Raw genomic sequence first — 24767 nt, forward strand, 5'->3', positions numbered from 1 at the left:
CGAGCGGGCAGTGGCAACGTGCGGAGCAGGGACAGGAGGACTGATGGATTAAAGGGGTAGTGCAATGACAGTCAGGGGATTGGAAAAGATTACGAGACAGATTCACGGAAAAAGGTATCAGCAAATTGTTGGTATCTGCTTCCCGGACGAGAGCCACAAAACCATTCAAATGCAATAATCATAAAGGGTAAGGAGGTGAAACAGTGAAAACAACATTGGGGTCACGCCCAGGCTGACACGAAATGTATTTCATCTGCATGGCTTCAACGGTAGTGTCATCACCACGTGTAAGACTTTTTATCCAGCGGTGCGGAGTGTTGCTGACTAATGCTGACGCTGATGATGCTGATGGTGATAATTATGGTGAAGATGATGCTCTAACCCAGTGTAAATTTAGTCAACGTATTTTCTTTTTTCAGTCACGCAGTCTTAAGTCTGTGGATTTCATTGAGTCGTTTTCTCCAAGTCGAGTCGATGAAAGCAGTCGGGCAGTTTCGTCAAACGCTCTTTACTTATTAAATGTTGGTGTGAGGAGCGCGGAATTTGTCCCCACGCATCAGGTCATTCAATTGATCAGCTGGGTCAATTCCTTACTTTTTATTTATTTATACATTTATATCCAGTTACCACGTTTGGAAATCATCAGCGCACAAGCAGCCTCCAATAGCGTTACCATATTACCGTGGGGCCTGCGTTCCACTTCAGGGCCATTGATTTCGTCTCGTCACAGGTCAGCTCCTCTAGAGGAACTCTCTGGCACGCTCCCCCTTAGCCAGATGCCCCCTTTCTACCGGCCGTGGCGTCAAACCGGCAAATGCAGGGGGTGGAGGTGGAGGGGTGCCAGTGGCGTAGCTAGGATATTTTGCACCCGGGGACGAACTATAAAATTGGCGCTCCCCCCCCCCCCCCGTTTAATCACATACCAAAATTTAATTACATGACATGTAGGCTGTGTGTGGCGGGATATATAAACTTTTAGGTTGAGGTGTAGATTTGTGCAGTAGTTTCAGGCTGCCGCGCCCGCCGCAATAAGTTATAATGTCACGTTGTAAGCCTCATTTTGGCGCCCCTTTACCTTGGCGCCCGGGGACACATGTACCCCCCTGCCCCCCCCCCCCTAGCTACGCCTCTGAGGGATGCCGCGTTCTGCAGTGCGCCGGTCACGGTCATCGTCACTGTCAGCAATTCCCTCCCCCGGTCCAGCCACGCCACGGCCACGCGCCGGCTAAATGAAGAGCGACCCTTTCCGTCGCCGAATCTCGCAAGCCGCCGCCACCCCAACCCACCCACCCACCACCCTCCAAAAAAAAAAACACCCCCCGGCTCGCGCCGCCGGCGACCGGCTCAAGCCGTAGGGGCGACGGGCGACGTGGCGGCCGAGCCACCGGGCGGCGGGAGCGGCGGGGCCGTCGGGCCCCCGTCCGCGGTGGAGGAGACGCGCTCCTTGCTGCCGCGGTACTGCCCGATGAAGGAGCCGTCCTCGTTGAACATGCCCTCGACACCGTCGCCGTACTGCGCCAGGCTGTCCTCGCTCTCGCCGTGCGGCACCGAGCCGTTGAGCGACGGCATGCTCGCGGCCAGCGGCTTCTCGTCGTTGTCGCTGCGGGGTGGGTGGGTGGGTGGGGGGGTCAGTGGCGGCACGAGCAAGCGTGGGGAGTTGGGGGTGGGTGGGTGGGCACAGGTTGGCACGAAAGGGTGAACATCTTGCCAGTCATCTCGGGCAGTTGACTCATGGCACCTGCTGGGGCTGTCCCGTTGACCTGAGCCTACGACACTTCACGTGGCTTTAAAGTACACATAGCCTGGCACAATCGCCGTGGTGACATCACCGTCACTTAGTGGGGAATGTCGGTTGTCCTGAGTTCGATTCCTGCTCACGGCCAATATCGCTGAAGAATATCTGAACCGGTTCTGGGCCTCCTCTAGATATACTCAGCCTCAAATGAGTACCTGGTGAGGTGTGTAAACATCACCACTAGGGAGACAAAGGCGGCCGGGCCGTGGTGTTGGCCACCCACCCCCTCGTGTGTCGTGCCGGCCTTCATAGGTGCTCGCTAACAGCACTTTCCCCAACAATCTGTTACAGGCTATACGGGGGATCTTTGTCTTTGTAGGGAGGAGACATGGGGGGAGGGGGAGCGGTGGTGTAGTGGTTGTTAGCACTCTGCGTTATGAAACCCAGCAAAACACCACGTGCGTTTATTGGAACCGGTCCTGGGACCTTCCCTCCGTCAACTCAGCCTTAATCATATCAGCTTCAAATTAGTGGCGGGCGCGGTGTGTAAACTAGCACTGTGCCGGTGCTGCATGCTAATGGCACTTGTCCCCTGCAACCTGCATGCCCCGGCAATTCAAGAGACTTTCATATATAAAGATAAAGATCCCCCGTATAGCCTTAACAGACTGTAGGGGCAAGTGCTGTTAGTGAGCACCTATGAAGGCCGGAACGGTACACGAGGGGGTGGGTGGCCAGCACCACGCCCGACCGCCTTTGTTTCTCCAGTGGCGATGTTTACACACCGCACCAGGTACTCATTTGAGGCTGAGTCGACCTAGGGGATATCCAGGACCGGTTCAGATAATCGTCACTGGGTGTTGGCCGTGAGCGGGAATCGAACTCGGGTCGCCAGGTTCATAGCGCAGCGCGCTAACCGCTACACCACCGCTCCCCACTATACACACACACACGCATAGTTGAGCATGAAATAATGAAGCTGATTAAGGTATGCTTCACCAAAGCAGCTGAGCCAAAGCTACTGTGCGCATGATACATTTCACAGGCAGTGTTATAACTATTTAATATTTTGGAATAAATCGCAAGCGAAGGTTTCCTTCAAATGTCTCGGAATCAAGTGACAGTAACTCGAAGCGAACCTGTACCATGACTTTGTTAAATTAGAGAGGTGCACGAAAAACGTTTAATAAACGTTGAAAGGAATATGAATCAATAAACAGAATCAGAAAAGATACCACCTGCTGTGTATTAGGCTTGCCACTGGTGTTAAATGTTGTGCAAACATTTGTTTTTATATTCCACTATTTCATGAGTATCCTCCTCCCGCACCAGGAATTCAAGGGGCTGATGCAAAGCTATTGACATTGGGCCACACTAATTAAGCCATTGGCAATGCAAAAAAAAGGTCACCCAGCAGATTGTGCCAAGTTAGGAGTAATCCTGAACACGCTTCAATAAGGGACAAACCCTATAGTCCGTGATATTGCCATAACGACTCAAAGGTCCTTGATCCGCAAAGAAAATATTCAAAGTAGACTGTCATTTGCTCAGCCGTGTCGCTTTTCACGACAACACCTCCGAGCCATTTCCGTCGCTGGCACTCAATCAGGTATGTGCTGTTTTGGCCACGCCCCAGCCACTGTTGCGGGATGAGTTTGCGATGGTGAGCAGCAAATGGGGCTGGGAAGAAAGAAAGGTTGGCGAGCAGGTACAGCGCGGTGGGGCAGGAAAAACTGAAAATGTAACGGAAGCAAGGACTGTCAAATGTTGTTTGTGTCATCCATAACAGGGACATAGGGCATTAAACTGGTGCATATTCGTTGCTGCTTGGATAGGGGCAATGGTTAAACCAACAGTTAATAGAAAATGGCGATTGTTTATTAAAAATGTGTCATTTTCTCCCACGTTATCCCGATCGTGCAAATGGAATAATTTGATAGGCTGACGTATCCATTGAAATATCCCTGGAGAAAAGCCTACAAAAGCAGACACTCCAGAGCTACATTTAAGATCCCTTCAAGTGATCCCTTGTCCTCGGAGCAGAGGGCAGCACTGCCTCTGGTGTATATGAGAGCAATGCCCGTCGCATGGCAGTCAAGCCAAATATTTGAATTCTCATAGGTGGAAAATTCATTGCAGAACCACATTTAATGCGAATGACGTTGCTGTGAGGTCATTGGTGACCAGGCTGAGACCATGAAGTCATCACGGCACTTGACAACCTGGTTAAATCATGAGTAGTTCCCTGAATTCAAAGATTAGGCACCCGTACCGACACAGTGTTCTGGCATCTGAGCCACCCCAAGAATAGCCTTTATTTAAGGTGTCAGTTTGTTGATTATGGTAAAGAATTTGTTTTAACATTTTAAGAAAATATCTGTTAAATGTGAACAGTACCTACCTTTCGAGTGGTCTATATATCCAAAGGTTTGCAAAGAAAATGAATTGAAAGGCATTAAAAAGTGATTAACATTGCGTTGCAGATGTGCATTTCAAGATAAAATGTGGTGAACAACAAAGACATGCGTGTTCATGTTTGTTAAATGTCTAAAGGAAAAATGTCGATTTATTGTAAACCCATGAAAGTTAGTTAACTTAAACGTTTCAATTCTGGGTTTAAGTCAGGGGACATGTCTACGGTGCAATTGTGGATACTTCAACATTGAAAGTTATGTTTTTTACTTTCAATTTCAAATTAACATTTTATGGAAATAATATATGTATGTATTCACGTAAGTGCATTTTAAGTGGATCCTTACAGGAAGCCATTTAAAAATCACATTTAAATGTGAGACGTCACTGCACTTTAATTGCTGTGGCCTCAGTAGACATTATTAAAACATGCTTATCATTGCACCACTTGGAAAGCTGATTCTAGGCGAGCAAGTTTTTTCTCTCAGCCAGAGAAATGAAACACGTGTGAGCAAAATACGATGGTACCGCAGTTGAAATGTGCTATTTATATAGGCATTAGTGCTTAAGATCCATTTGGGCAATGCATGCTTGGGCAGGTAACACGTAAAAGAACATGCACCAATACACACACAGCAAGCAGAGCTCGGCAGGGTAAACAAAGGAAACATTTCAAAGGCAAAACTAAAAGCATTTTATAAATAATGATAATAACCATGCGAGCACCGTTAAATTAAAACAACATACATGGGTTTCATCTATTGTGAGAAGAATGTAGGTATAATTTATTTCTTTTTCAGAACCGGCGATGGAGAACTTAAAAAAAGATGATCAGGCAATGTGTCCATGTCCTATTGCTAGTTTTGATCCGATTGACCAGAAATAATACACTTTCTTATGATGGGAGCAAGTCTACCCATTAGGGCTGCAATCAATCAATAATTTAAAAAAATTCAATCATAATCTATAATGAGGTGCAGGTTTGCTGCCTCCAGTAGCTGCAGGGGATCACGTGAACGAGCGACTGATGACACCCAACATGCACACGCTTTGACAATCGTTAATTCCCGCACGCACGATTTGATGCAACGTTGTACTCAAATTCTGGACATCATTCTCCACGTTCTATCTACCACTTTGCCACCTCACGTCGTTACGATGCCGCAATCCATCTCGCTCCTTTGCAAGAGCCGATCTCACCCAGGAGAGGCATCGTGTTCGTGCCCGGTGAATCATATTACTCTGTATACACCTGCAATTTATCTGGCATTAAACACAGCTTTCAGTACATTGGCCAGAGGCAAAAGTGAGATACACAGGAAGACGAGGCGTACGTATTATCCGCCTGCCCTGTCTTCACGAGCGACAAACAACACGTGTTGAAGCTACCTGCAAATATCACTCCACTTTAGGAGGTTGAGTGTATATGTTTTTGGGGTGTTTGTTTGAGTCCACTTTCCCATACCTGTATTCACCAAAAGTCTCCTCTTTCGTGGGTTTTATATCAGGATCTGCTCTGGCATCTTCCTTGTCTTTGACTGTTGACGAGAGAAAGGCAGCACTCACAAACAAGGACACTCATCACATTCACGTTTGTCTAATGCATCCGTTCTCTCTGCATAGCTACACGTGCTCGACAGTGAACGCGGAATGATTTACTTCGAATGGCATCCAACGTCGAACACCAACAACATTTGATGAGGCTGTTGAATAAGTCTGGCTGCTGATGAGATTGAAGGTCAAACCAAATAAATTCTGTTGTAAAAATAAAATAAAAAATACACTCTCATCCGGAGGGTCCGTCATCTATAACACAACAAATACACTTTTAGAAATCTATATTTTTAGAGATTTCCTCAATTTTATCCAAATCATGGTAATGGCGTCACGTCATTAGACAAAGTATCCATTCAAATATCTCGCAAAGCAGTGGCAACCCTTGGAACCTCATTTGCCAATAAAAATATGATAATTGGATTTTTACCCTTCTATCTGGCAACAAAACTGACACCTTTTTACAAGGAGTCATGTTTGCATAGACCACAATACCTGCAGTCATAATGCAAAAAAAGAATATAACTCTGATAATGTGCACTGTCCTTCAAGTTGATTGGTCCACACCCGAGACAGCTTTCCTTAGAGCCTAGTCTCACATGGGTTGTTGCACCAGATGACGCCAAAAGGCCTTTTGGCCACCAAGGAAAGCTGTCTCGGGTGTGGACCAATCAACTTAAAGGACAGTGCACATTATCAGAGTTATATTTTTTGTTTGCATTATGACTGCAGGTATTGTGGTCTATGCAAACATGACTCCTTGTAAAAAGGTGTCAGTTTTGTTGCCAGATAGAAGGGTAAAAAACCAATTATCAGTGGCAACCCTTTGTGCTTGAGATTGGCCCATGGAAGTGGATATCACAGAGTTGCCTCTGAGATGCCTTTGAGTGACCTCTGTTCCACGTGGTAGACGCAAACGGAAAAAAAAACACGTATTTAATGTCGAGTGATTGACTACCTTATCCATTATTTATATGCTAATTCCACTCAATGTGCTCTGGGGCTCAGTGAATATTAATGATCGTGAAATAATATGTATATATATTTTTTTAATAATACGATTCATCTCACTGATGTCAGGACTCAAAATGTCAAAAGCATACTTGTGGATAAAAAGTAGTAGCACACATTTCACGAAATTCCCTTTCTTCAGCATTCACATTATTGCAGCTAAACTAGCAAGTGGCATTTCGGCATTGATTTAAATGCAAAACCCAACTGCCAGCACGGCGACAACAATTTGGAATTTTCAACGAAGAGTGCTCGGCAACCAAGGCAACGTAATTATCACATTTCCCATCGGCAGAATCTTAAAGATGACGTGCAAAGGAATGGCCCGATAAACAAGGCAGGCCGCTGACGAGTATCCAGCGACATCTGCAATTAGCACGTGGTGAGGCTCACCGGAATACTTGCCGCCTTTGTTCCTCTTGATGAAGCAAATGATGAGCAGGATAAGGATGAGGAGGGCTATCAAGCACAGCAGCGCGATGAACCACGCCTGAGTAGCCAGGTCCACGGACCTCGTCGGGTACGCTGTAAGCGGCACACGCAGAGGTCCCGTGAGCTAAACGAAACTATATATACTCTTAGTTCTTTCGGTAAAGTCACGTAGGTAAAAAATATGAAGTTAAAATTAATAAAAATAAAATAATAAACTCACGACGTTTCGGAGGCAACACAAGTCTCCGTCATCAGGTGGGACCGTCACAGCCAGATTTGCTGCAGCAAATGATTTGCTGCATCAAGTGATGTAGCAAATCTGGCTGTGACGGTCCCACCTAATGACGGAGACTTGTGTTGCCTCCGAAACGTCGTGAGTTTATTATTTTATTTTTATTAATTTTAATTTCATTTTTTTACCTACATGACTTTACCGAAAGAACTAAGAGTATGAATCCTTGCAGTCACGAAAGCTACAAATCTAAAACTAAACAAAATTTTGTATTTTTATTTTACCAGATAAAGCGCACTGAGCAATAGAGCTCTTTTTGACAAGCGACCTGGCTATCACAAATGGCGTATCCATCACGTGGGCATTTATAGCAGCCAAATACTCTAAACGCATGTTTCTAAATGCGGAGGGAAAAACTGGAGAAACCGAAGAAGAATCCACGCGATCACAGGGAGAACATGCAAACTCCAAATATGCAGGCGTCAGGGTTGGGATCAAACCCACGACCTTCTGCATCCCTGGTGAGGTAGCTAACATCTCGTCACTGTGGCGCCCCCCTAAGGGGACCCACATGAGCTACAACATTCAACAACAGCCACAGCGCGGACAACAAAAGTGTAAATCTCACCACCGCACGTTACGGTTGCGCAACTCTTGTCGACAGGAATTTTTTTTTATCGTTGAAGGCCTCCACGAACAATCCACTGAGTGCCTACACACGAACTGACTTCATCGCTACATCACCCCGGTGGATGTTCTCTCGGACGCATTCCATCCCTTATTATTCACTCTGTTCATTATTATTTGACCATCGGCCATCGTCCCGTTCTCGAGACGTGTCCTGCCCAAGCCCTATTGGCTTTTCTGCGCAGTTCGGATGAAGTCTTTCACCTCCGTAGGTCAGAGGTCGCAACCGGGTACCCGATACCCGTACCCTACCCGATACCCAGCTACCCGTACCCGGCCGGGTATGGGTTCGGGTAGCCGTTTGCGACCCTGGTGCGGCCGGGTACGGGTAGGCCGTGAGTCACTGGTGAGTAACCGTTTGTCACTCATTTCGGGTAGGGTACGGGTACGGGTAGGGAACGGGAACCCGTACCCGGCCGGGTACGGGTACCCATTTGCGACCCTGGTGCGGCCGGGTACGGGTAAGGAATCAAAACCCGTTTGCGACCTCTGCCGTCGGTTCTCCGGTGAATGTGTTCTTCTTTCAACGACAGCCGACCCATCAAGCAAGACCTCAACAATCTATCTCGCCGCCGACTTATTGACGATCCCCCTGCTGCGATTGCGCTCTTGCCGTCTCTAGAATCTCACCCGGATCCATGAACAACGGCTGGCGAACAGGATGGAACAACGCGGACGCCCGGAATTAACACCTCGTCCGAGACAGAAACATCGCACCCTCCTGGCCCTGACATTCCTCAAAGACACACGTGTAACCATCAACCGTATCCGAACATCATCAGGCCGATGCGCAGCATCTCATTCATGAACGGGCAATTGAAGGCACAGCCACATTGCAATTGTGGCCCTTCCACCCAATGTAAGAAGAACACCGAAACTCGACAAACTTTCTCCCGAGGCCCTCTCGACGTGGCTAGCAGACCTCGACATGACATCCGATTTGTGTGTTTAGTCCGTTACCCCTTTCCCCCGCACCTCCGGTTTGCACGGTTGGGTACCTACAGTGCCCTGTGCAAGAATGTAACGGCGTAAATTCCAAGCGTGCGATGACACACGTGCTGCAATCACGCAAGCCGGATTGTGTGCACGTCTTTACCCGTGCCGATGGTTTCCACAAAGTCCTCCTCGCTCACGGTGTGCCCATAGTCGTTGCGTGCGATGACGCGGATGTTGTAAGTGGTCCCCGGCTGGAGGTCCTCGAGGACAAAGAAGTTGGTCGAAGAATCCAGGGTAGAGGAATTCTTCCAATCGTCGTCATCGCCTTTGGGGGGGGGGAAACGTACAGGCAGAGAGCGCTTTGAATGATCAGACTTCATCACGCCACCTCTGTTCCCAAGTGCTTCTCGCTTTGCTCGATTCATGAAATGTGTTCACTCGTTTCTATTGCGGCTGGAATAGTGCCATTCGTTCCTGGCAGCTTTGCAGCACAACTTGAAGAAAAGCAAACAAATATTCACGCATGCAGCACGTACATACATGTGCACACAGTCAACAAAGACAAATCGGGGGTGCATCCTTAAAGGACTGCAGGGGCAAGTTATGTTAGGCTGGAACGGCACACGAGGAGGTCGGTGGTCAGCACCACGCCCGGCCGCATTTGTCTCCCCAGTGGCGATGCTTACACACCACACCAGGTTCTAATTTGAGCCTGTGTCGAACTAGGGGAGGCCCATGACTGGTTCAGATAATCTTCACTGGTGTTGGTCGTTAACAAGAATCGAATTCGAGTCGACGGATTCGTAGCGCAGCGCGCTAACTGCTGCACTACTGCTCACGCACTTTCGCACACGTAGCACACGCATTCACACAGCCCACACACAGTCACGCATGCAACACACACACACACACAGGCACATTGATGCAGCGCGCACACATTCGCGCGTGCAACACACGCACATTCACACAGCGCGCACACATACATACGTGCAACGAAAACACAGGCACAATCACGCAGCGCACACATTCACGCGTGCAACACACACTCACGCACATCCATACAGCTGACACACATCCACGCGTGCAACGCTCACATTCGCACAGCACACACACTTTCCGACTCCACTGAGCGGTGCAGCGGAGTAAGTAGGACACCGAATAAGAAGGGCACTTCCAACTAACACTTCGCGGCTGACAAGTAATTGCCTGGCATTCGAGACCCCGATGGTAGTAGTGGTGGCGTTGATTGCGCGTCCACAGTGTCCATTTTCCCACGGCGTACCATTTTTCTTCTGGTACTGGACCACGTACTGCTCCTGCCCATCGCTGGGAAGCCACGAGATGTTGGCGAAGTTTTTCCCGACGATGTGACTCCCTCTCTGCAGCGAAGGTGATTTCGGAGCTTTGCAAAAGAGAGCGCGCAGCAACCGTCATTTGTTATTCGAGCGAGAGAAAAAAAAAACGCTGTTCACACTGCATTAGTTAATAACACTGCCCGAATGAAGACAACAACAACAGCATAACACGTTGTAGGATAGGTGACGTTTCAGGCAATTGCCCTAATTCGTAGTAGAAAGACGAAGATGAACGACCCATTGCCAGGAAAGTTATATTTTATAAATAATATTACGTCTTTAATTATTTACGTCACAGTTATATTGTTTCTCATTTAATCAACCACGTTTGTACTGCTTTGTTCGTGCAATTTTACAAACGCGTTAAATCAACACATCATCTGCATATACTTTGCATGAATCGCACACGATGCATTTATGCATGCACAACGCAACGCAAATATAGTGAGCGTAGGAAATTATACGGATCAATTGATCTGTAATCAGATGCCTCGAAAATATACAAGGTAGCGTGCGTCAGTTTACAAGGGGAAAACAATATCGTTCTGCTTTACATCGCATTCGCACAGTGGTTCTCAGCCTTTCAGAGGGGGACACAGGCTGCGGCATGGATACCGTGCAGGAGGAAAATGTTGAATGTGCGAGGGAACGTCAGCACCTCAATGTGGCTACAAAACGCACTGATGCATAACGTTAAACGCATGCTTTACTAGCACAAAAACACACCTATACACAATGTGAAACACGTGCCTTAGTAACACGAAACACGCTAATACACAAATTTGTATAAATGCCTTGACAATACACAATGCGCAGATACACGCAACGTGTAAACAAGTGCCTTGTTAACACAACAAAATACACACAAATACAGAAAGCAAAACAAATGCCTTCGTAATCTCGGTGATGGAGGAGGAGGGCGCATGCAGCCCTTGATTGTGGAGGAGGGAGAGGGGGCAAACATGAGGATTGAGAACCACAGCTTTTTAGCGGTTTCGCCGCGATGGATTTGTCAGATTTGACCACAACAAAGTACTTCAACATTGCAGTTTCTATCCAAGGTCTGGGATTGAAGCGATCACCCATTGCCGCACAACGCGCACACCAACTTGTTTGCTCGCTGCGCCTTTCGATCGTGAAGAAAGACATTCATTACGAGAAAGGGGCGACACGGCCGTGAATCCGGCCCCGGCGAGCGTGAAGAATGCGCGTCCCTTTGGAGGGAACGATCGACGGGTTTGTTGCAGGCCCGACAGTCGCATCACGCAAACCACGCTGGAGGATTCAAATGCACGTCGGGTCAAAAGCGCTTCGCGGAGGACGAGGAGGAGGCGATTTAACACGCCGTAGGCTTTCGCGACCAAAATTATTCACGATAAAAATTAATAATGTAGAACAAGGGCCCTGTAATATAAGTTATTTGGGTTAGATCGCGTAAATATATTAGCGTCGTTAAACCTGCCACCACCCAACACAGCCAATTGGTGAGGTTTGTCGCGTAAACAGAACGTGCCAGTTCGTTACTAGTACAGCACACCGGTGTGTTGGAGAGCAAATCCACAACATTTACAACATTTACAATCCAACACACCGGTGTTGCTGTACTAGTAACGAATTGGCACGTTCTGTTTACAGGACAAACCTTACTAATTGGCTGTGTCGGGTGGTAGCGGGTTTAACGGCACATTTATATTAACTCGATCTAACACCCCCTCCCCCAAAAAATCCTACATTATGGATGATATTGGTCGCGAAAGCCTGCGTGTTAAACTCACAATAGGTTTTTTTTCTTTCGGTTAGATCGCGTGAATATACGTGTGTCGTTAGCCCACCAATTAGTAAGGTCTGTCACGTGAACAAAAAGTGCCAACTAGTTACTAACTAGTTACTATCTTCTTGGTTCTTTCGGTAAAGTCACATAGAAGGGAAGTAATAAAATAATAAAAATAACGCAAGCAGCTATGACAGCTGCTTGCGTTGTGGCCGAAACGTCGTGAGAATGATTTTATTATGTTTTATTTTTATTATTTTATTACTTCCCTTCTACGTGACTTTACCGAAAGAACCAAGATGATGAATCCCTGCAGTCACGAAGGCTTTAAATCGAAAAACTAGTTACTATTTAAGAATTTCCTAGGATAACCTCTGTTGAATTCAGGTGATCTCCTCATCGAGCCTGTGCTGTATTAATGATTTAAGACTGTGCCATCAATGATTGTAATGTCTCAGTAATGGTGCAGGTTTACTCTAAAATAAAGGCAACCATGTTGGATTGTTCAATATGCATTGCTGTGCAACAATTACATTCACAATACAATGCAATTGAGATTTATAAGGCGTTTAAATGTGACCGCATCTCGGAGGTGCTATATTAAACAGCGTGGGTATATATCTGTACGCACAGTGTACGCATTCATGCAGACAGCCTGGGGAATCAGCTCTTGTGCGGATTTCTGGACTTGGCGTTGTTGCGTCGCATAAGTGAGGCACAGGCTTGGTGGGGAGGCCTTCAACCAGTACGGGGGTTCAACGGAGAGACAAGAAGTCAGTCGTTGACGGAGGAGAAGAGGAAGGTGTTGAGACTTAGTCCAGAGCACGGATGGCTGGGGGGGGGGGGGAGTTAAATCTGGGGTGCAGCTCAGGAAAATGAGCGACCTTACACCTGAGCAAAGATCGACTATTTTGAAGAGCGCAATCATTTACGTACAGAACAGTTACAACCATTGAACCTCAGCTTCATGAGGTGTAATACATACAGTGCGTGTGCATACGATGTGTATAATGAACACATTTTTCTTTTTTAAATCATGGAATTAACCTTTCACTACATAACACACCCGCATAGGAATCGGACCTTTTATTTAGCTGTGAACGTTTCCAAAATGTAACTCAAGTGACTCCAATTCATTGCCAAACGCCCACGAATTGTTGACATTAACGGACACGTAGTTACTGTTAAGGAAAAAAAACGAATTCCCACGCGTGGCACAAGGCTTCCTAGTTTCAGAATAGCGCGGTGTATATTAATATATGGATAGTATTTGAGTGTGATAAAACAGTCTCAGATTCCGTGGGTCAATTTACAGTCAGCTTATATAAATAATAATTAGCAGCCCTTTGTCAATCCACTGCTGGATGAAGAACACGGTAGTGGGGGAAGGGGGGGTGTTGACCATACTTCACCACGCTGGTCTCTCTTGTTTGATGCAGGAGAGAACCCCGCTTACCGAAATATCACTCTACTAATTTTAGCCACGGTCCTAGCAAGCAAACTCATCTCACCTGATTCATATTTGTTTGTATTCATAACTGATTGAATGTAACAATGGTAACACCATTGCAAAAGAGGCAATGCATCACACGCCTCAATGGGCCTGCATTTCCATCTGCTGGTTAAGCAAAAGATACCGCAACTACCGTACGTAATGTATGTTGAACATATTTTAGCACCGTACGTAGGCCAACCGTGCTAATCGGAGGGTGAGTATGATCACGGTTGGCTACTCCTGCTACTGGCACAGCGCAGTGTTCTCACCGCTGCGCCACTTGCTCCAGCCTTGTTTTTACGTGACAGGAACAACAACAACATAAATATATATATACAACCATACACGGCCACAAATAGCAGTCAAGTACGCCCGCCAGCCGTTTCAATAACGCCGCTGTCACAGTCCGAGAGCGCGAAGTGCACCGTCTCTCTCAAGGGACCCCGGGGAGCCTAAATTTGTCCCGGAAGGTTCGGGCAGTATGATAATCCACAATCTCAAAAGCAATGGAAAGCAGCCGCAAGCATTCCGAAGCCATGCCTCTCGAGAAGTGTGACCTCCTTCGTGTAGCGTTACCTGCCATTCCTGTCTGAACAGCACGGTTAAAATCACCTGATTGTCAAGGACAGGAGGAACAGAGGGACATATGCTTGCTTGATCAGGACAAAGCACAGGGCAACACACACACACACAATCACAAGCCCGACGCGACCCACTGGCAAACACACCGCAATGCATTTGCACTTTCAAGTTGCCGTGTAAATTTATGTACGCACAGCATTAAGGAAACTGCTTCCCAAAATTTTTAAGATTTCTAAAAATGTTCAGTCTGATCACGCAAAGTACAATTAACTGTGGTTTGTGCTTTAGCTCAAATATAGCCAGCGTTGCACGAGGAAATGCATTGCAAAACATATCCCTTTATCAATTCCCCACACAATTAGCAACATAATCACTGCATAGTAACTATAGGATCATACAATGGAATAAATAGGTTGACAAGATGAATTATCAGCATGGCTGGGCAGTGGCAAATCGAAATGATGGGAGTTCAAATTCTGTTTGGCGGTTGACACAGCCCATCATCCCTCCCCAAGTCGTTAAAACGAGTTCCAAGTGAGTACTCAACTGTGGTTGTCTAATGGTTAGACTGGCACACGCCATACGAACGTAGATTTTTCACCAAGGGCACCAGGTCTGTAAACGGGAGATGAACAATGCCCCCCTGTGCTAATTTGAGGTGGAAAAATCACATTTGACCTTTTTTTCCTGAACCGGGGCCTCATCATCTTGGTTCTTTCGGTAAAGTCGCGTAAAAGGGAAGTAATAAAATAATAAAAATAAAACATAATAAAATTTTATTTTCATTGTTTAATAAAAATAAAACATAATAAAATATTATTTTTATTATTTTATTACTTCCCTTCTACGTGAATTTACCGAAAGAACCAAGAAGATGAATCCCTGCAGTCACGAAAGCTTTCAATCGAAATTTAACCGGGGCCTCATTATTATTTTACCAAAGCAACTCGCTAAAAACGAAAACGAGCGCGAACGACAATTCTACGCCAGCGGTTCGCCCACGGGACAAGTGAGCAAGGGCGAATATTTACCGACATCCATAACGGTGTGGGCCTCTTCCGTGATCACGATCCCAGACCCGGCGTTGGTCTGAGCGCCCACGTGGAACTTGTACATGCTCTGGGGCTCCAGCTCGGTCACCTGCCACTGAGGTCACGTTCGCCGGGATGTTTTCCGTTTTACTTGGACCCAGCTCCTGTGTGGTGCTGTTAACTGCACACACGCACAACGTGGATAATGGGGGGTGGAGGGAGAGGCAGAGGAATACGGGGAGGGGGGGGGGGTGCACAGACATGGAAAATAAATATTTTGGATTATTCCTGCAGCTATGCAACTACTAAGGCATGAGCTATATTACGATGAGTATAAACTGATATCTCGAGGGTTAAGGACCACGTGCCAACGGCAGAGGAATATGGAATTCCACATTCCTCTAGCGGAGCAAGTGTACCCATAGGACAAAGACTGTTGACTTTCCCACATAAAGAGGGACGCCTTCATTTTATCGACCCCAGAGGTATGATGGGCCGAGTCAACCCCCAGGCAGGATTTGAACTCGCAGGCCTTCCGATCGCAAGATGCTCACTCTGCCAGCGAACCGTCGGGATTCGGTGCGAGTTCGTTTTTTTTTTTGGGGGGGTGGGGGGCATCTGCTTTAATTACGGTGCAGAGAAAAGTGAACTGGGGGGTGAAACTGCCACCGCATTGGCCGAATGCAAATTTGAAAACACACAAAGGACGCTTTTTTAAAATCCTTTATATTAAGTGCACTTGCTTGCTTGCTTGCTTACGACCTTGCAAATCTTTCGGTCGTTTTTTAACCCACTTCCCGTGATCCAATCGAGCTGACATTTTCCACACAGACTCGTTGTGCGTGACAATTTATTTTTGTGAAAATTTTTTTCCAACATTTTACACTTTTTAGGAACAAAAATAATGGTATGACTGTGTGTGTGGGGGGGGTCTGTTTATATGTATGTGCGTGCAAGTCTTCATCCTGGTTCTGGTTGCATGTAATTACCAATTGCTTAATGGTGGCAGGCAATCATCTGACCCATAGGTGGCAGCCATCTCAAGCCAGAGGACGAGAGGACTCTAGCCGCCACGCATATAAAGGATTTATAGTGAAAAACTTTGTTTTTACGGGTTAATTTTTTTTGTCTTTCTTCCGCGAGTGCGTGCACCGCATCGGGACGTTTTGTTGCAGGCAAGCGCCCCCTGCCCACCGTTCCATAACGATTTACTGAAAAAAAACCAGCTGGAATACATTTTGCGGTTACGTGGACGGACGTTTACTCCACGGCGAATTTATAATGAAAATTAATGAGACAATTAAGGGTGTTTGTTTGTGGGGGCTGGTTATCTCCGTGCGATGTTTGCACGGCTCGCGTGTGCCCACAACTTGCCTGTCTGCAGTACATTTCACATCCCTAGCACTGAGTCCACGTTCAATGTTTAACGCATTTAAGTTTGCTCAGCTCAGTAAGCTTAGGCTCTTTCCACGTTGTTAAACAAACAACCCATTGTTTTGTTTGGAGTTTATTAGTGGCCCATTGACAGTTGTGTTTGGAGATGCCAGCCTGTCAAGGATAATGAAACAGTGGCGCGGCTGCTTCTAGTGGCTATGTTTAGCACTTCCACATCCAAAATGCGGGGCATACCAATGACCGCACACAAACACCTCCCGGTTTGCGATTGCGTTTGCCGCAACGCACATTGTGATAATAGTTTTTAAAGGGATTCGCGTACTTCCACAGGCTAACCACGTCGACGTTATAAAACAACAGCGGGCGAGTGTAAAGGGGCAGCCGTGCAATCTCCTGCTTACGCCACTGCTGACGGAAGAACCTCATTCTAGATTTGAAGCTTTCGTGACTGCACGGATTCATATTTTTAGGTTTTTTTCGGTAAAGTCACGTAGGTAAAAAATGTATTCAAATCAATAAAAGTAAAATTAAAATAAAAAATCACGACGTTTCGGAGGCAACACAAGCTTCCGTCTTCAGGTGGAACCGTCACAGCCCGACAGCTGTATCAAGTAAATGAGAGATTACTAGAGATACCACTCCGTATATATAATGGTTGGAGAGGGGAAGGACCAGGGACGGCACACTTTTAATTAATATGGTAAGGTGCGGCTTAAGACTAAGAATAGACTGCATAACAAATGACTGAGCCTTTGTTATGGAGAGGTACGGTTTGTGACTACGCATAGCCTACATAACAAATGCTGTAAATGAGACCGAGCCTCTGCCATGTAGATGGTAATAGGCTACATAACAACTAAAGGGAACTCGAGGTGGCGTCTTTTAGGCGAATGCGATCTTAAAACGCTGCCGTCATGGGATGTGTAACCTGCGCAGACCCTCGCACGCAAGAGGGCACGAGGGAAAGCAGCCAGAACAGGCACCGACGATTTCCCAAGCTCTGCGGTCCTATATTGGGATGTTTTGCCAACTCCATTAATGAGTGTTTATAAACTAGGCGGGGGGGGGGATGAAACTGAAGCACCCAGATAAAGCCCACTTGTGCAAAGGGATGGGGCAAGTGGGGGGGGGGGGGAACTGCACTCCCCATACAGATGGAACTTTATCCACTTGCTGTAATGCTATTATAGTCTGGCCATGAGCCAAGAGATGGCAACGATTATCGGAACCGGCCCTGGGCCTCCCCTAGGTCGACTCAGCCTCAAATGAGTACCTGGTGCGGTGTTTAAACATCACCACTAGGGAGACAAAGGCGGTCGGGTGTGGTGCTGGCCACCCACCCCCTCGTGTACGGTTGTGGCCTTCATAGGTGCTCGCTAACAGTACTTGCCCCTACAGTCTGTTAAGGCTATATGGGGGGTCTTTGTCTTTGTAGATACATATTTCTTCCCACCTCCCTTTGGAGTGTAGGTTTCACGAATTTGTGTGATCCATCAAGTCCGCCTCCACACTTCCGAGTTTCATCCGTGCATAGGCAACAGGCCATCACTACAAATGACTATTTACACATAGGCTGTGATTTAAGTTATAAATATATATGTAAAGTGCACGCACAAGACGCAGTGTTTCACTGCATGAAGCACATGTGCTTAATTTTTCATAAGAACTCATGCAGTAGCTTGGTTCGCTCGCTGCTTCTGCTGCTGCTTTTTAGTGTTACAGTGGTGACGTAAAACTAAAATTGCTGGGTTAATCGTTTTTTTTTTCCAGGCTTTAATGAGGCCAAGAATGCACCATTGGACACAGAGACCAGCTTTCATGAAAGGATGGGCATTCGTGACTGCTTTTCAAATTCTGACTATGAATGGGAGACAGCCTTTAGCCCATCACAGCCAGTGATTGCTATCCAAATGAAAGGAGACAAGGACACTGCGAAATCACCTCCTCACCAAACAAATTCCCATGGAGGGTTAAGGCGAAATAAAAGAGCGTGCCTTGTGCATGCGATGGACATGGCACTGGCCATGGCATTGTCCTACTTTCTACGTCGACCTCAATAGGAGCTCACTAACGGCGCTTCCTCTCAACTAGCCATCGCAGACCAAGTGTGGGCATCAAGGGTGGCACAGTCGGGTTTTTTTACAATCGGGCTTAATCGTCTTTTTATATTAAACCCGATCATCTGAGATTGTGAGAAATCCGGTTTAATTGGTTCTAATTGCAGAACCGCACTTCGCCAACTTCTCAACGACGGGCTTCATCCATTCCAAGCGAAGGAACTCACTGGCGCCCACGATTGTGGAGGAGAAGCTCGTGTTCATCAAGACGAACCTGCCCGCCGCATTCTACGACTACCCCGTGCCCGACGGCCCCGAGTACGATAGCAGCACCGACGAGGAAGCAGCCTAAGCCTTGGATCAGAGTTTCGTATTCATTAAACCAGGTTTTAATTCCCCGAAATCAGGTTTAATTGTATTAAAGTAAAAACCCGATGCCTGCCGCTGGAAAAATCGGGTTTTTTCCACCCATGGTGGGCATCACTGTCTTGTGTGTGCGTGTGTACGTATATGTATGAGACGGCCAACATTAGTATCAGTAGAACATGTGTTAGCTGGTCCTGGGCCTCACATAGGTTAACCCAGCCTTAAACGAGTCACCGGCACTGTGTGTAAACATTAGCACCGGGGAAACAAACTCGGTCGGGCATTGTGATAGCCACACCATCCACTCATTTGCCAGTTTGCTCTTCAGAGGCGCTCGCTAACAGCACTTGCCCCACCGTTTTTTAAGGCTACAGAAGGGATCTTTGTCCCCTGATTTGTGTGCCCTGGGATATATCTTCAACCTTTCATTTTTGTGTATGATGGTATCTGAACCTATGCTAGCCCTCCCCTAGGTTAACTTAGGGTGCACGCTGCACCCCCTGGGGGTGTGAGATGCCCTTCCTGGGGGTGCGAGGCACGGCCAGATTTTTTTAGAAGGTAAATAATCGAAACGCAAACTAAGCACGCGCACGTAAGTACAACCACTTTGTTTCATCAAACCCCTATGTACAGGTAGTCCCCGACTTACGATGGAGATGCGTTACAACGACCCCATCGTAAGTCGAAAATATCGTAAGTCGAAAATGGCCTAGCCTACCCAGGAGTCCTAAAGAATGGTGATAAGTTAGCAAAACATAGCAATTTACAGTACCGTATTGTATAAACAATATGCGTACAATACATCCCGGCAGCGTCCCAACGTACAGTATCGTACCTCGTACGCTGCTGCGTTTGCCTGCCGCGCGAAATGTAAAATATTTTACAATTTTGTCATATCGCTATCGCCATCGTAAGATCCAAATATCGTAAGTTGGACCATCGTAAGTCGGGGACTACCTGTATTTATTAATATTGTAAATTTTTGTAACGATTGAGAACCAAAGGGGTGCAAGGCTGCAGTGAAGGTGAAAAACCGCTGGTCTAAACGCTTGTCACCCCCACCCTTGACCGAGTGGCTTTTGCCCGAGCACAGTCTGTTATGGAGTCTTCGGATGCTTTCAAATCAGGTCATGTATAGTGTTACGCCTCCACCACACTACTCAAGTGTGTCTGGGGTCAAGGGCCAGCAACCCTTGAACCCCACCCTCAGTCGCAACGAGAAACAATGCACCACACGCCTTGTACGACCAAGCCTTTGCGCTGCAGTGAACCCAATGATGATGCCGATCAGACGTCACTAATGTCTGATATGGCTGTTTACAATTGTACCCAATGAAACAAAAAAACAGAGACATTTGTTTGTGTGTTTATTTGATGATTTCTTTGGTAGACTTACTGTATTCGTACGTCAGGGTATATCCGGTAAGGATACCGTTGCGTTCTGCTGGCGGCTTCCACTCCAGTGTCACGGAATTCAAAGTGGTCTGAGTAACTTGTAGGCCAACAACTTTTCCAGGAACTGTAAATAAAATAAACCACACATATATACATACGTGCACACACGGACGGAAAAAAAGATTAAGAAAAAGTCACACAGCAGTGCACGTGATTAGTACAGGTCCTGCAGCTATAGTAAAACGCAATTCAAAGCAGGTATGTGGTTGATATGTCCCGTATAAAGAAAGAGGCATTGTTATGTTTTCATTCACGAATTCAACTGCCTCCAGTGTGACAATTAAATTTCTACAACCATGAAATACTGCCAAGTTGTCTCTATCGCACAAGGACTGAGCCTAAACGAAAACTTCAAAGTCATCTTTAACACTACCTTTATAACAGCAAAACACAGTTCGTCTATCATCAAATATAAAAATCTAATATTTAATAATATTAATTGGACAGCAATTCCAGCTAGTTTAGTACAACTATACACACACGCACAATGAACTGTGAATACAATAATGATGCACATTGCCAGGTCTAACTGTTCTGAATGTCTGTTTATAACCCTCTTCGTTAAGTTTGAAGCACTGGACCAGGCCTCTCCTGACTCACCGATAGTCACCTGCCTCTGTTCCACTCATTCTGTAGTACACACAGAGGGTGCTTTTTTCCTTTCAGCAAAGCGCTCAAATTGATGGACCATTCTTCATCAGGCCAGCCATGTACCTTTGCATATCTTTCAATTAATTACAAAAAAACGAGACTGGGTAATCCTTAGCTCGGACGAGCCCCCACAATTTGTACGTACGCTTTTCGTCTCTCCAAACCCCACGTGGCATTGGCCATACACGTCGCATCAATAATTTTTTTAGACAGTCCCAAGCGTTTCCCCCAACACCTTGAGAGCAATTGTTTCAAATGCCCCTGCTGCACGCGCGTATGTACATGTTTAACTTCTTTCGCAGCGTACGTAGCCAGCTGCCCTAATCGGATGGTGCTGCGTTCGTAATCCACTTTGCGGAGTGCTTGAACTCGTGCAAAATACGAGCGCCCATCGTGATTTCTCAAGCTGCGCTATGAGGAATACCCAGTTCTAGAGGTGAAGTATGGTCAACCCTCCCCCTCCCATGGATCGTCTCGGTGATGTGGTGTGAATGTGTACGCAGGCTGGTACTGCGTCCACCTTGATTTCCGACAGTTGCCACTGGAAATCCCCTTCGCAAGGGATATTGGAACTGTCGAGATGTGATGTAAGCACGGGCGGAGTTTTTTTTGGGGGGGAAGGGGGGGGCATGCTCCCCCCAGACTGGACACATTAATTAATTTATTTTTAGTAGTTTACAATGAAGATTACAAATAGAAAAAATTAATGTTAGGGAAAAGAAAACCCCTGCTCCCCCGAAATATAGAAGTGAAACTCCGCCTCTGGATGTAAGGCACTGTGAGTTGCTTAGGCAATTAAACAAGTGTGCTACGCATTCAACTCATTATCCGTATTGATCGACTGATAATAGGTGGCATTTATCCTTTTTTAATGTATTTATTTTGGTGGGATAGTGAGCCCAATTGCTCCCCCTACCCTCCTTTCTGTTGATTGTGAAAGATGATAGATTTTGGATGTTTTTTTGGATGCACTGCGTTTGGGGATTCTGTTCGCCGAGTTTCTGTGCCCCTCCTCGTGAGTAGAAGTTTAGTGCTCCATATGGGGCTCTTGTTGAAATACAATAAAACACATTTAATATACAGGGTGCTTAAAAAAATATTAACACTTATGAGAATTTGCAACAACACCACAAGAAATGTGCCCCTCCGGGCTCTGGAGACCACCTGGAGAAGATTCAGGGCACGTGTTGACAATGATGGTGAACAAGTGGAGACTCTATGACTTTTTGAAGCTATTGACGACATACATTTGTTGTCATGTCACAGTGTAGCATCCGTTCTTTTTCTATTAAAAACGACAGTCCCATGAAGTGTTTACATTTTTTTTGAAGCACCCTGTGTGTGTGTGTGTATGTGGGGAGCGATAGTGTAGCGATTAGCACACTGCGCTATGAACCTGGCACCCGAGTTCGATTCCCGCTCACGGCCAACACCAGTGACGATTATCGTAACCGACCATGGGCCTCCCCTAGGTCGACTCAGCCTCAAATGAGTACCTGGTGCGGTGTGTAAACATCACCACTAGGGAGACAAAGGCGGTCGGGCGTGGTGCTGGCCACCCACCCCTTCGTGTACCGTTGCGGCCTTCATAGGTGCTCGCTAACAGCACTTGCCCCTACAGTCTGTTAAGGCTATATGGGGGGTCTTTGTCTTTGTATATACATATTTCTTCCCACCTCCCTCTGGAGTGTTGGCGATGATGGGGTGACTTGCGGGCCCCTCTCCCTTGCTGTTGAACGCCGCCACCTCCACGCTGTAGGCGCTGAACGGCTCAAGGCCGGGCAGCATTGTGAAGTTCCTGGCGCCGTGAAATTCCAGCACCTTCTTGCCCGTGTGACGTCGCCTCCTCTCCTGCAGCCCCCTCACCTTCGAGTAGTAAATCTGTTGCAGCAACGCACACGCTGCCTTTACTACGACAACAACAACAACAGCAACGACCGCTAAGTGGCGGTGACATCATTGCGGCACTTGTGCCAGGCTAGGAATGCTTAGAGGTTATGTGATGTGTCGAAGGATCTCTGCTGGCAGAAGGTCACGAGACAGACCCAGGTGCTATGGGTTGATTGACTGAGATGACTGGCAGATGCACCACCTGTGCTCCCCACTGTGCCCACTTGCTGCACTTTAGCATCGCTCCTCTGCCCTCCGTTGTTGCTGAAGGGCGACTGCCTCCAACTGCCCAGTAGCATCTTTCATGAGCTTCCTCCACAGAGGCTGATCTTGAACGGCTGTTACCAGTCGTCAGAAAGTCCACTCAGCTTCACATCCTCTTGTACCACATCACCCCATCGCTTCTCTAGCCATTCCCATTGTAGTCCCCACTATCTGGTCAAACAGAAGCAGTTTGGTTTCAACTCAACCTCCCCTTCTGGAGAAGCTCACTCATGGAGATAGTGCCTTACGCACCTATGGTCATGTGGAGCACTATTTAGAGGAACATAATAAGTTAGTCGTAAACCAATTAGTCATGAAAAAAGGCCACTCATGCGAATCAAATGTGTGCGAATTCACGCAAAATATGGCTGCATTCTACCACAACAGTGTACCACATCGTGTCTACTGCGAGTCTATGGCTCAATGTGTGAGTCTATGGTTCTCTGTGTGAATCTATACTCTCTGTGCGAGTCTATGGGTTTCCATGTGAGTCTGTGGGTCTCTGTGTGAGTCTGGGCCTCTGTAAGTCTACGCCAGTCTCTTTGAGTCTGTGTCTTCGATGGAGTCGATGCATCTCCGTGTGACTTTATGCAGGTCTCTGCAAGTCTACTCATCTCTGTGTGAGTCTACGGGACACTGTGCGAATTTGTGTCCCCTGTGAGCATTTTCTGAGAGCGAGAGGTAGAGAGAGAGAGAGAGGGGAAGAGGGGGAGCTAGAGAGAGTGAGAGAGATATGGGGGGGGGGCACGGTGTTACCTTATAACCTTGAAGCCGACCGAGCACATCTTCTTGACGGAGTGGCTCCCACGAGACCCTGATCACGGTGCTGTTCACCACCTTGTACATCACGTTCTTCGGTGCTGTGCGTGGAACTGCAGCAATAAGGCAATGGGAACACAGCGATTGGGATGTGTGGCAATGCGCGTCTGATTCACCGCTCGCGGGTCGGGCCGAGAAATAACTTCGCAGCTCATGGGATTCCCTCCAGTGTGTAAATAAACGACCCGATTCCGATTCGGCTCTCGCGTGTACTCGCGGCGCACGCGTCGAAGGGTGTGTGCAATGCATCCGCTGCCGAAAAAGCTCCCTGGGGGGCGCGAGGAGCAAAACGTCAGACATCGCGCCAAACGACGCACGCGGTACACCCCGGAACCACGTCGGGGAGATGTCGGTCATGTTGATTGTGTGTACACGTCGTCATGCGAAGGCGTTCGTGTGACCTCTGCCGGCGAGGCAATACGTTCGCTAGAAAGCTAAACACACCAATTGTTTTATTGAATCGTGACAATTCGTTTAAATATTGAGGGGGAAAGACGGATAATTGAAATAACTAGGAGTTACACGGGGGTTTTCAACAGCAGCTGCGCTTTGTGTGATTGTACAACATCGACGATTAAAACCAGCAGGAGCAGCAGAAATAGCTGTGCTTGAATATTAATATCGGTTGTGAGGCTTT

At 47.0% G+C, this 24767-nt stretch overlaps 1 protein-coding gene across 1 annotated transcript in view; it reads right to left on the reverse strand.

Annotated features, from left to right (window-relative positions):
- Window positions 1-1304: 1304 nt before the first annotated feature.
- The window catches only part of LOC133356607 (neuronal cell adhesion molecule-like), a 116003-nt gene continuing 92540 nt past the window's right edge, over window positions 1305-24767 (reverse strand). Inside the window, 12 exon segments of the mRNA XM_061574232.1 lie at window positions 1305-1600; window positions 4137-4148; window positions 5613-5685; window positions 7106-7237; window positions 9160-9324; window positions 10282-10401; window positions 14197-14232; window positions 15234-15348; window positions 15350-15414; window positions 20448-20570; window positions 22834-23038; window positions 24068-24183. Coding sequence (XP_061430216.1) covers window positions 1345-1600; window positions 4137-4148; window positions 5613-5685; window positions 7106-7237; window positions 9160-9324; window positions 10282-10401; window positions 14197-14232; window positions 15234-15348; window positions 15350-15414; window positions 20448-20570; window positions 22834-23038; window positions 24068-24183 — 1418 coding nt within the window. The 3' untranslated portion in view covers window positions 1305-1344.

This window comes from Lethenteron reissneri, chromosome 54 (genome assembly GCF_015708825.2).
Source record: "Lethenteron reissneri isolate LAM-NWPU_2019-01 chromosome 54, ASM1570882v1, whole genome shotgun sequence".
Classification (NCBI taxonomy): Eukaryota; Metazoa; Chordata; class Hyperoartia; order Petromyzontiformes; family Petromyzontidae; genus Lethenteron; species Lethenteron reissneri.